Source organism: Ambystoma mexicanum, chromosome 11 (genome assembly GCF_040938575.1).
Source record: "Ambystoma mexicanum isolate Mex_15411 chromosome 11, UKY_AmexF1_1, whole genome shotgun sequence".
In the NCBI taxonomy this organism is placed as follows: domain Eukaryota; kingdom Metazoa; phylum Chordata; class Amphibia; order Caudata; family Ambystomatidae; genus Ambystoma; species Ambystoma mexicanum.
Window position 1 is genome coordinate 7,303,122 of NC_090934.1, and position 13,586 is coordinate 7,316,707.

Sequence of the window (13,586 nt, forward strand, 5' to 3'; positions counted from 1 at the left end):
CACAAGAAGCCCAGGCCGATGACGACTCTGTGGAGGACATCCTTGGGGATAAATATGCAAACCAGTTTATCCCCTTACTTCAATCGGTTCAGAGGTCTAATCCCCCAATCTGACACGGGCGATCAACCCGCACATTGAAAAGATGTTCAAACCAGCCCCCTCCCACCCCTTATACATTACATCTTTTCTGCACTTATTTAGACCTACCCAGTCTACTGCCGTAGACCCAGCACTTGCCACTTGCTGGCTGCACTACCACTGTTTATTGCCTCCATTTTCTATTATCTATAGTATTTATATTTCTTTTCTCTGCTGCACCACACTTTCCACTTCCAGGCTACCCTCCTAAACATGCCCATTGAACCCAACGCTTTATCTGGAAAAGTAGTTGAGGATGCACTTAAAAGCGCAATGGAGGAATATGGTACCCTCAAATCCCTGGTGCATCTCACTAACAAACTCTTTGGGCAGAGAGGAGGCTCTAACTCGTGCCGGTTTAGAGGACAGAACTCCCAGCGGTCCTCCAACTACAACCAGGGTGGGTGGGGCAAAGTTCGTCCTGGGGTTCTTCACAAGGGCAGTCCTCCCAGCAGGGTTTTCAAAGAGGCCAAATAAGGTCTAGAAGTCGGGGCAGATCCTCCTCCGCAAGAGGGGGGCTCAACCCCTCCTAAGCAATGACCACCCGCTACAGGTTCCCTTCCATGCCACTCCAGTAGGAGGTCGTATTTCACACTTTTCCCACGCATGGGAGGGGATTACGTCGGACAAGTGGTTACTTTCCACCGTGGCGGGAGGTATTGCATCGAGCTGATTCAAACACCAGCCAACCACCCGCCAAGACAAAGTCTGACTTCACAGGAAGAACAACGCATACTGCTAGAGAAGGTCAAGGTGTACTGCTGCTAAAGGACGCCATAGAACTTGTCCCGGCAAACCAGGTAAACTGGTATTTATTCAACGTACTTCCTTGTGCTGAAAAAAAGACCTAACAATGCGCGGTGTCCTAGACCAGCACCCTGCGAATACCTATGTCAAGCCAGTAAAATTCTGTATGACAACGCAACAGGAAGTAATCCCTCTGCTGAAACGGGGAGACTAAATGACAACCTTGGACATGAAAGATGCATACTTTCATATTTCAATGTTCCAAGCGCACAAATGATTCCTGCGCTTCAAGATAGCGAACCAATTCAAGGTACTACCCTTCGGCATAGCCTCCGTTCCAAGGGTATTCACCAAGAGCAGCCGCCTCAATCTAGATCCTACACTAAAACCTCTAATCCACCCCATAACATCATTCCCAGATCCCGGCACAACCTCCACAGTCAGGGTACTCTCGAATTAACACAGGACAAAGGTCACACTACTACTACCAAAAACTTAGCCACCACCACTAAAATCAAGGGAGCCTTGATTAATGCCAGATCATTAGTAGCTCATGTCACAGAAATCGCAGACCTTATCCTTAAAGACGATCTTGATTTCCTCGCAATTACTGAGACCTGGCTACACCCTGCAGCAGGCCCTATGCTCATGCTAGTAGTCCCAGATAACTATTCCATCCTAAGGCAAGATCGTCCCAACTCCAGAGGAGGGGGGGGTCGCCATTATACACAAATGTAGCGTACCCATGATGATAGCAACTCCCACCAATGTCCAGTCCTGCGAAACACTATCAGTCAAAGTTCCACTCAATAACAACCAAACCCTCACTATCCATTTGATTTACCGTCCACCAGGCCCCATCGGCACCTTCGATGAAGACCTCAATGCCATTCTATCCAGCAACCTCAAAAGCTCTTCTCAAGTTCTCACCTTGGGGGACTTTAACATGGGCTTTTATGACCCGGCAGACCAAACAGCTAGCACTATAGTCACCACTCTTGCTGAACTAGGCTTTGTACAAAGAAGCTTGGCACCCACTCACTTGAAAGGTAGAATACTTGATTGGGTGGCCGACCACAACTGCCTAGCGAATATCACAAATATCTCACCACTAGTCTGGACCGATCACCACATGGTATCGTTCTTGTTATCTACCGATAGGCCCCCACCTCCACCCATCACCATAGCCCCACCTACTCTCACCAGAAACAAGACGAACATCACACCAGAAAGACTCATCCCGAATTTACTCCCCATACTCAACACACTCTCTGACAACTTGGATCCAGAGATCCGTGTTGAAGAATACAACAAGGCCATGGCTACCTCGTTGCACGTCATCGCCCCACTTAAACTCAGACCTAGTAAACCGAAAACGCACCTCAACAAATGGTACACACCATTGCTAAAAAACTTAAGGCAGCGAAAGAGAAACTGCGAGGCCACCTGGAAAAAATCCCCTTCAGTCGCAAACAAACTCAAACTTTCCAAAATAGCCGCACTTTACAAAAAAGAAATCTACATGGCTAAACGAACCTCCTTTGACACTCGCATACCCCAAGCTAAATCTAATATGAAAGAACTCTTCTCTGTACTTAAAGAAGTTGAAACCCCCATACTACCCCCTGATACATGCACCAAAGATAAAAACTGGTGCTCAGAAATTCATAATGCCTTGGCAAACAAGATTGTGACACTTCAAAGTAAAATCTCTAGCAAAAAAGCTGCCCTAAAAGACACGCTCCCATCCAAAAGCCTGGATAAGTGCACAACCACAGATCCTACCCGCTTCAAGTTCTCCAAAGTCAATATTCTTGACGTGGAAAAAATGATCTTGTCTTTGAAACCTTCCAACTGCCAGGGAGACTTGTGCCCAGCACAGCTCATCAAAGATGCTGCCCGTGACCTTTCACCCTTCGTCACTAAACTGATCAATGCCTCCTTTACCACTGGATCCATCCCCACCAACCTAAAACAATCCTGGGTACTTCCATTACTTAAAAAACCTACTCTTGACCCCGCCATACCCACTAATTACCGACCCATAACGACTGTTCCTTTCCTACTAAAAATCCTAGACAAGGTCGCCTATGTACAAATACAGAAGCACCTGAAGGAACACCACCTCTTAGGATCTAGACAATCTGGGTTCCGCCCTCAACATGGGACCGAAACTGCACTTATCGACCTGAAAGCCCAGATTGATACACTCGGGGAGTAAGGGCAAGTTGCTCTGCTCCTCCTCCTTAACCTATCTGCAGCTTACGACTTGGTTGACCACTCTGTCCTATGCTCACACCTCCACACAGCAGCACACTTCTCTCCCAAGGCCATTACCTGTATCACCTCATTCCTTAACGGAAGAACTATGAGTGTCTTCTCTCCCACTGCTGCAGCAGACCCTATTCCCATCACCTGTGGTGTCCCACAGGGCTCCTGTGTCTCCCCCACACTGTACAACATATTCACCAAGCCCCTTTTCGATGATTTGGATAATCTCGGTATCACCTACACTAACTATGCAGATGATACCCAGATCCTCCTTCCGCTTTCTGGAGATTATGGGAAGGATTTGGTGAATAGAGTGTACATCATCATCCAGGCATGGATGGCCACACATGGACTATGCCTGAATGATGAGAAAACGGAGCTTATCATCTTGGGCACTACATCCAGTTTAAAGAAACTTAGTCCAGCCTACAACTCCTTCACAATAGATGGGAACAATATCAAAGTTGGACAGGAGGTCAAAACATTGGGATTCTACCTGGATTCTAACCTTTCCTTCAAAAGAAAACCGAGTTCCCTGGCATCATCATCGGCATACACGTGCAAATTAATCAGCTCAGCCAAACCATTTCTGTCAGACACCAGCTGCCTTACACTCACTAGAGCCCTCATACTATCCTGCCTTGACTACTGTTACACCCTTTACCTGGGAACCTCCAAGGCTACTACCAGCAAGTTACAAACCCTCCAGCACAATGCCCTGAGAGCAGCCTAGGCATCCCCAGAAGAGAGCACATCTCAGGACTTAGCCAACTGAACAACTGGCTCCCTACTAGAGACCTAATTCTCCTAAAAACAGCCTCAATCACCCACAAATCTCTCAACAATGCTGCCCCGATCTACTTGATTAACATATTCCACAGACAAGCCTCCTTGAGACCCTCTAGAACTGCACACAAAGACTGCCTCTCTGTCCCAAACTTCAAACTCGCCACCATAGGAGGTAACAGTTTCCCGGTTCAAGCAGCCAAACTATGGAACTCCTTTCCCCCTAACCTGAGAGTAGACATGCCCTACCTGAACTTCCGTTCCAAGGTAGTTTCATGGCTGAAACTGAAGGACCACTAAGATAGCCAAGTGCCAAGGCTACCCTCTTGCTATTTGCACACTGTGTCACCAAGTGGAGAACTTTGTATATACTGTATATTTTGCCTTCTCTCCTGCTCTGCCTTGTATATACTCCCTTCTGCCATCATGTACATTCTTCACTTTGTAACCAAGCTTCGCATATTCTTGTAAATGCTGTGCCCTGATACCCCTGGGTATATCTGCGCATTATAAATAATAAAACAAACAAACTAGGTACTAGCGGTAGTGGTAGCGCACCTACGCAGAGATTCAATCCCAGTGTACCCATATCTGAACGACTGGCTGATAAGCTGGGAATACCCCCCCCAAATCTGCAAGCAAAATATAGAGAGAACAGTCAATCTCCTGTTACAATTGGGATTCTCAATCAACGAGAAAAAATCAAGTCTCTTTCCCAGCTAAAGCAAACAGTTCTTAGGAGCTGTCGTAAAGGCAGAAGAGGGTCTAGTCTTTCCATCAAAGGAAAGAGTGCAAAACATACTGCTGCAAATACCTCAGTATCCAGCCGGTCGCCAGGTGACCGTACGCAAAGCAATGCGCTTGCTCGGGATGATGGCTTCATGTATTTACCTGGTTCACCACGCATGGCTGTGCATGTGCACTATGCAAGAGTGGTTAGCGAAACAGTGGTCTCAGGCAAGCGGTCAGTGGGACCATCTAGTGGTTGTTTCACTAACCCTAACCCTAGTTCAAGAGCTACACTGGTGGACAAAGGAAAATCTGTTAGAGGGAAAACCTTTTCACAACCCTGCAGTGCAAGCAATTGTCACAACAGACACATCACTCACCGGTTGGGGAGCACATTACCTTCACCACACAGAGCATGGGTGGTGAACTCTGATTACAGCCCATTTCATTTTACAAACCTTTCATTACCTTAGAGATGCGACCTCCAGCAAAATAAAACTTTTTGGGATAAGAACTGTTCATTTATTTGAGAATATTAATCTCATGCTTTTAACAAAATAAACATCACTTATGTCACAAAAACTAGACATCACAACAGATTTTCGCACTCTGAAACGCTTGCATACGAGCACGTTATAAATAAAATATCAAATCAATGAATCTACCAGGATGGAATATCCAGATGTGTGATATTCATTAAACTGTTAATTGAAATTACATTAGATAATTAACTGCTAATTAAAATGTTTTGATTGGCACAATTTCTTATCACTGCATTGATAGCAACGTGTAGAAAATAATATGATAACTTCACAAGTGCAATACTCCATAAAGAATGTCCCCTTTAACTATGGCAGTACTAGCAGTCGGATCATTGACTGTATTCGTCTTAATGTCATCGCGTAGAGCGTTGGCGACATAGACCTTGCATTAAATAGAAATCTTATTGGATTCTACCAACGCGTGCTTTTCGGTGTACAAGCAGACACTAGCAGGACAGAGCCCACTATATTCATTGGAATATTTTCCAAATTAGCGAAGGTAATTCTTGTCATTTGGAATCTCTACTGACATCTACATCTGGATCTTGGTACGAGTATTCGAACCTTTCCTGCATCTCAGAATGTGCATTTTAACATAAATTTCAATAAGATGTTATTAGTCATGGGAGCAAAACTTATACTTTCTATTCAGGATAAATAAATTAAAGACCACATTACAAATCATTTGAATTAAAGGAAAAGTTAGTTTTGCATTCAATGCTACAATAGCAGGTTTGTCAACCTATGGTATCACTAATCCATTCTTCATGCAAAATGAGTGATTATGCAGAGTGGGAATCTTTCATTTGTTTAAACAGATTAGCATTATACCGCCGGATGAGTGACATTGAGCAGCACCACGTGTAGAGGATGAGTAAGAGCGAATGTGCACAAAGATGAGAAGAATGCTTCTAACATTCTCTTTCTATTAAAAGTGGACTAATGAACTGTAACAGACTGCAGGGGCAGTGTCAAAAGAAGTACCTGCAGTGTTGTATTTTTTCTTTTTTTTGTGCTAATTTGATCATTTGGACAATTGACATCTTCTGCTTTTGCAGAATAATCCCACTACCATTGCTGTGGGGCTAATGGAAGCCAACTGGCTTTTAATCTTTTTGGGGGTTTTGTCCCTGGAATATTTCCTACTTTTTTTTTTACACCCTCATAAAACATGAACTGGTTCACCTCTTGTTCTCATCTTTGTGTTGTTGTACAGACGCTGCTTGTTCTCATCTTTGTGTTATTGTGCAGGTGCCGCTTGTTCTCATCTTTGTGTTATTGTGCAGGCACCGCTTGTTCTCATCTTTGTGTTATTGTGCAGGCGCCGCTTGTTCTCATCTTTGTGTTATTGTTAAGGTGCCGCTTGTTCTCATCTTTGTGTTATTGTTCTCATCTTTGTTATTGTGCAGGCGTCGCTTGTTCTCATCTTTGTGTTATTGTTCTCATTGTTATTGTGCAGGCGTTGCTTGTTCTCATCTTTGTGTCATTGTACAGGTGCCCCTCGTTCTCATCTTTGTGTTGTCGTACAGGCGCTGCTTGTTCTCATCTTTGTTTTGTCGTACAGGCACCGCTCGTTCTCATCTTTGTGTTATTGTGCAGGCGCCTCTTGTTCTCATCTTTGTGTTATTGTGCAGGCGCTGCTTGTTCTCATCTTTGTGTTATTGTTCAAGCGCCGCTCGTTCTCATCTTTGTGTTGTCATACAGGTGCCGCTCGTTCTCATCTTTGTGTTGTACAGGCGTTGTTTGTTCTCATCTTTGTGTTATTGTACAGGCGCTGCTTGTTCTCATGTTTGTTTTGTCATACAGGCGGCGCTCGTTCTCATCTTTGTGTTATTGTTCAGGCGCTGCGCGTTCTCATCTTTGTGTTGTCGTACAGGTGCCGCTTGTTCTCATCTTTGTGTTGTACAGACACTGCTTTTTCTCATCTGTTATTGTGCAGGCGCCGCTTGTTATCTTTGTTTTATTGTTCAGGTGCTGCTTGTTCTCATCTTTGTGTTATTGTTCTCATCTTTGTTATTGTGCAGGCGCCGCTTGTTCTCATCTTTGTGTTATTGTTCAGGTGCCGCTTGTTCTCATCTTTGTGTTATTGTTCTCATCTTTGTTATTATGCAGGCGTCTCTTGTTCTCATATTTGTGTTATTGTGCAGGTGCCGCTTGTTCTCATCTTTGTTATTGTGCAGGCGTTGCTTGTTCTCATCTTTGTGTCGTCGTACAGGTGCCGCTCATTCTCATCTTTGTGTTGTTGTACAGACGCTGCTCGTTCTCATCTTTGTGTTATTGTGCAGGGGCCGCTTGTTCTCTTCTTTGTGTTATTGTGCAGGCGCCGCTCGTTCTCATCTTTGTGTTATTGTGCAGGGGCTGCTTGTTCTCTTCTTTGTGTTATTGTGCAGGCGCCGCTCGTTCTCATCTTTGTGTTATTGTGCAGGCACCGCTTGTTCTCATCTTTGTTATTGTACAGGCGCCGCTCGTTCTCATCTTTGTGTTATTGTGCAGGCGCCGCTCATTCTCATCTTTGTGTTATTGTGCAGGGGCTGCTTGTTCTCTTCTTTGTGTTATTGTGCAGGCGCCGCTCGTTCTCATCTTTGTGTTATTGTGCAGGCACCGCTTGTTCTCATCTTTGTTATTGTACAGGCGCCGCTCGTTCTCATCTTTGTTATTGTGCATGGGCCGCATGTTCTTATCTTTGTGTTTTTGTGCAGGCGCTGCTTGTTCTCATCTTTGTGTAGTTGTATAGGTGCCACTCGTTCTCCTTTTTGTGTTATTGTACAGGCGCTGCTGGTCTCATCTTTGTGTTATTGTGCAGGGGCTGCTTGTTCTCATCTTTGTGTTGTCGTACAGGCGCCACTCGTGCTCATCTTTGTTTTCTCGTAGAGGCACCGCTCGTTCTCATCTTTGTTATTGTGCAGGCGCTGCTTGTTCTCATCTTTGTGTTATTGTGCAGGCGCTGCTTGTTCTCATCTTTGTGTTATTGTACAGGCGCCGCTCGTTCTCATCTTTGTGTTATTGTGCAGGGGCCGCTTGGTCTCATCTTTGCGTTATTGTACAGGCGCTGCTTGTTCTCATCTTTGTGTTATTGTACAGGCGCTGCTTGTTTTCATCTTTGTGTTATTGTACAGGCGCTACTTGTTCTCATCTTTGTTTTCTCGTACAGGCGCTGCTCGTTCTCATCTTTGTGTTATTGTGCAGGCGCCGCTCGTTCTCATCTTTGTGTTATTGTGCAGGGGCCGCTTGGTCTCATCTTTGTGTTATTGTGCAGGTGCCGCTCGTTCTCATCTTTGTGTTATTGAACAGGCGCCGCTCGTTCTCATCTTTGTGTTATTGTGCAGGCGCTGCTTGTTCTCATCTTTGTGTTATTGTGCAGGCGCCGCTTGTTCTCATCTTTGTGTTATTGAACAGGCGCCGCTCGTTCTCATCTTTGTGTTATTGTGCATGCGCCGCTTGTTCTCATCTTTGTGTTATTGTGCAGGCGTTGCTTGTTCTCATCTTTGTGTTGTGCAGGCGTTGCTTGTTTTCATCTTTGTGTTATTGTACAGGCACCACTTGTTCTCATCTTTGTGTTATTGTTAAGGCGCCGCTTGTTCTCATCTTTGTGTTGTAATACAGGCGCCCCTTATTCTCATCTTTGTGTTATTGTTAAGGCGCCGCTCGTTCTCATCTTTGTGTTGTCGTACAGGCGCTGCTCGTTCTCATCTTTGTGTTATTGTGCAGGCGTCGCTTGTTCTCATCTTTGTGTTATTGTACAGGCACTGCTTGTTCTCATCTTTCTGTTATTGTTAAGGCACCGCTCGTTCTCATCTTTGTGTTGTACAGGCGTCGCTTGTTCTCACCTTTGTGTTATTGTACAGGCGCTGCTTTTTCTCATCTTTGTTTTGTCGTTCAGGCGCTGCTCGTTCTTATCTTTGTGTTATTGTGCAGGAGCTGCTTGTACTCATCTTTGTGTTATTGTGCCGGCGCCTCTTGTTCTCATCTTTGTGTTATTGTACAGGTGCTGCCTGTTCTCATCTTTGTGTTATTGTGCAGGCGTTGCTTGTTCTCATCTTTGTTATTGTGCAGGAGTCGCTTGTTCTTATCTTTGTGTTATTGTACAGGCGATGCTTGTTCTCATCTTTGTTTTGTCGCACAGGCGCCGCTTGTTCTCATCCTTGTGTTATTGTGCAGGTGCTGCCTGTTCTCATCTTTGTGTTATTGTGCAGACGCCGCTTGTTCTCATCTTTGTGTTATTGTGCAGGTGCTGCCTGTTCTCATCTTTGTGTTATTGTGCAGGCGTCGCTTGTTCTCATCTTTGTGTTATTGTGCAGGGGCTGCTTGTTCTCATCTTTGTGTTATTGTACAGGCGCCACTCGTGGGAATGCTTCCGCCATTTCTATTGGAACTCATTTCTGAGTGAAATAGACATCCCTGTTCTTCAAATAGATCCATTAAAGTTTTGCAAAACACCTGGGGAGGCAGGTGTTGCAGACCCCTGTTCGAGACGCTAACGCTTGTAACTACCAAGTTGGAGCTCAGTTCTATACACGTGCAATTACCCCAGTGACATCTATACCAAGCTTAGGACATGTTAAGATCATTTCGGGGAAGCTTGAAGTGCAGCAGTAGATTGTTGGAGGCCTGCAAGCTCTCAGGGTTAACATTGTACTGGGCAAACTTGCCAATGTTTTAGTATGTCTTTCCAATTTCTCTTTTTCTAGGTTGCAATAAATGGGAATTCATTTGGAGTTTTCAACTTTACAAATGTATTGCATAAGGGGGTGACACTTAATTGTTCAGAGGTTAAGGATAAACATTTGTGTTTTTTAAAAAAATTTTTATTTCATTTCAGGTGAAGACTTGTGGAGATGGCAATCCCAGAACCCTACAGGATTCAGCAAGACGGCCGCCATCTAGCGCGGGTTGGGTGACTGAGGCTGGAAAGTGCCCCTAGGCCTAACTTTTGCCAGCCATTCAGACACTATTCTCTGTCAATTCGGTGCTCCGCGGGCTCTCTGGCATGGGCTTGGGAGCCTGTAGTTTAGGCCAGTCCTAACATCAACTGTAGGCCAGTCCTAACATCAACTGTTGGCCGATTCTTCCTGTAAGGTATTGTCTGCACCAGGGTAGACAGGACTTGCAGAGAGTGGTGGTACGGGTAGTCGATCAGTTCCTAAGCCGTGCCTTGGGAAACAAAAAGGGACCACCTCCCCTCCACATTATCCAGCTGCTTTTGCCTAATTATGGTGCATTTGAGCAAACAAAGAGCGTGCGCTTTCTGCTTAGAGAACATGACAGTTGATATTCAAATGACGTCATCTTGTTTCTAAAACATTCCTATGTAACTTAAGTCATGAAAAGGTAGCGTGAAGTAATTGGTGTCTTACTGGTACATGTGCAGGACAGTGCCATTATTGCATGGCTTAGTCTACTAAATGTTCTCCCTCAGTGTCTGCAGAGAACTTGATGCCGGAGGTCTCCTCAGAAGCCCAAAGGGGGGGTTCCAGTCATCCAGACCTGATCTCGGGTGGAGGGATTTGCGCCGCAGCAAAGTCTAGTCTCTTGGCCCTTGGCATTGCAAGTCTCCAACCTACTCACTTTCCTGCCTTGGGTCTCCAGGCCTGTCCATGCTTCAGAGTGATAACCTTGAGGCCTTTGCTTGGTGGAGAGGCTCTGGGGATTCTCCCCCTTTCCCACTTAGGAGTCTTCAGATTCCTGGGTAAATGCGCGCAACTCTCTGACTGCTCCTCTCCGGTGTTTATGAAGATGGCTTTGACCCACCGTTGCTCTCTGGCCAGAATCATGGGATTGAGAGCAGTGCTCCTAGATGACCCCCTTTTCTGCAATAGGCTGGATTTCGCTTTCCTGGCGCCGCCGCCACCACCGCCCTCCACCTACCAGACATGGCTTTTCTACAGCGTCACCCAAGCATTCAACCCAGCGATTCATTCCCTCTGTGACCAGTTGCCTTATGCACAACCGCCCCCCCCCCCTCCCAGACTGAATATTAATGTCAACATTTAGCTCATTTATTTACATTCATCAATGTGTCATTATTTTGTGTAGCTGTCCAGTCCCGGCTTTACATGTTGTGTGTGTGGTGCGCATGCAGGGCACCTTGACTGCACATGGGCTCTTGCATGATGCTCTTACCTCGCCAGTCAATATTGTCTACAATGCACACTTCTTTGGAGCTCAGCAGACCAAACGTGCTCCTCATTGCAAACTCTGTGTCCACTGGCAGCTCCCCCTAAAACCTCCACAGCTTACATCCTCCTTCCTCCATCGACTGCATGCCACACCCCACCCCTCCCAACTCGGCGGCAGTGGTCAAAATGTGTTTGCATCCATTGAATGGGTGTAAAAACAATCTCTCCTTTTACTCCACCCCCACTCCTCTCTAACTTTCCTTCCCTTCCCCGCCCCGCGCCCCATGTGTGGTGGGAACTTTGCAGCATCTCTGTTGTGTAGTGCCATACATGACCAGCACACTCCTCGTTATCCATGTGTGATGAACTATGCAACTTCTTTCTGTGATGTTGGCTCGGCAAGTGTTCCTCTTTTCATCATGGCTTTTCTTTCGGGTGGGCTTGGGAAAAATATCACAATAATTTGTATGTTTTTTTTGTCATCGGTTCTATTTTTATAAGCTTTTTTCTGAATAATTGAATGTTTACGGACGGTTGAACTTTTATGAGGTATCATGTGATCTTGTCTTTTTTCATCCCTTTTTATACAAACTTGTATTTAGATGAAATTGCATCATGAATGGATGTTACAAATAAATTATTTTCCGTCTTCTGTGTCTGCAATGTGTACTCTGCCTTCCGAGGCCCGTCCGGAAGTGTTGGGTTCTTTTGGGGGAGGGTGTTGGGGGGTTCTTCTAGCTGAAGAGTGGAGACAGATTGGGTTAGTGTGTGCGTTAGGGCTGTCTGTTTGCACCAGGGGGCGACACAGTGGTTCTTAGCTGCAGCCTGTTAATGAAACATCTTTGCAGTAACAGCGCAGCCAAAGACGACCCCCACTTTAATGCAAAGATAAACAACTAATTGATCACGAACGGTAACTGTATAAAGAAAGGTAACATTCATCCAATGGATCTTTCTATTTGTATTTTTTTTATTGCTTCAAACAAATTCTGTGCTAATGATTTTACTTTGGTTTAGAAATTTGGTCTTTTGAACTCAGTACATCTCTTTTAAAGAGAAAGCCTTCTTACCAACCCACAGCCCGCTCTGAATCCCTTCACTCCATCCCCTGCTTCGTTTATTCTTAAAAACGACCACCCCTGTCGCTCCTGGTCCATAACTGTTTTGATACCATTCAAATAATGTCGTGCTTTATACCACAGATCACATTCTCCAGATAACACTGACCCTCAAGTTAAGTGGTATTGGTGAACTTTTGACATCCTGCGCCCCCCTGGAATGCAAAGACAGATATTCATTGACTACAAAGAGGCCAGTCCTGGAAACCCAACTATGTGCAGTAACAACTTTGCATGGGTCCAGCAGCCTGCAGTGTCCAATTCCACCACAATATGGCAGCCACTCCCCTGATTAGGAGTAAAGGGGTGGCTGCAAGAGTGCCTGCGCTGATGGCTTTTATGCACTAATTGGGCTATCGTTTTGATAAGCCTTTGTCTGTTGAGTTAGATACTCCTCATCCTCGGCTATGTGGGGGTTGAACCACAGGCTACTGGGATGGGCACTGCCTAATTCCTCTCCCAGAGGATGGATGGCGTGGGAACCTCTGGTGTCGGCCACGCCCTCCAAGATGTTCTATTTGACTTTCCTGTTTGAGACTGCTGGAACCTCAAACACTGGAAAGGGACTAATGTCCTGGACAGTTTGCGGAGTGGAGTTAATCCCTGGCCATGTGGATTCCATGCAGGCAGGATGAGCTGCCACTCCTGCTGTCCCAGCGAGCACAGAGCACCAAATACTCAGACAGGATATGTCACAGGGTATACAGCTGCAACATGCAGAACTGAGAAGAAGGAAATGTATGGAAGCTACCATCCCATTACCAAAGGAATGGGAAGGAGCGAGTACCCTGACCCACAGTAAAGTAAGACTGCTGAGCAGAAGCGAAGAGACAGGTACTAGGTCTGGATGAAGTGAGAAGAAACTGAGAGACTTTTGGGCAGCCCGACTGTAGTAAGGGAGAGACTGTGGGGCAGCCCGACTGTAGTAAGGGAGAGACACTGTGGGGTGGCCCGACTGTAGTAAGGGAGAGACACTGTGGGGTGGCCCGACTGTAGTAAGGGAGAGACTGTGGGGTGGCCCGACTGTAGTAAGCGAGAGACTGTGGGGTGGCCCGACAGTAGTAAGGGAGAGACTGTGGGGCGGCCCGACTGTAGTATGGGAGAGACTGTGGGGTGGCCCGACTGTAGTAAGCGAGAGA

At 45.8% G+C, this 13,586-nt stretch overlaps 1 protein-coding gene across 1 annotated transcript in view; it reads left to right on the plus strand.

Moving 5' to 3' along the window:
* Window positions 1–11,978, plus strand: part of GALE (UDP-galactose-4-epimerase) — a 164,484-nt gene extending 152,506 nt beyond the window's left edge. The window contains exon 11 of the mRNA XM_069622385.1: window positions 10,033–11,978. Within this exon, the coding sequence (XP_069478486.1) occupies window positions 10,033–10,097 (65 nt within the window). The 3' untranslated portion in view covers window positions 10,098–11,978. The remainder of the gene's footprint in view (window positions 1–10,032) is intronic.
* The last annotated feature ends 1,608 nt before the right edge of the window (window positions 11,979–13,586 follow it).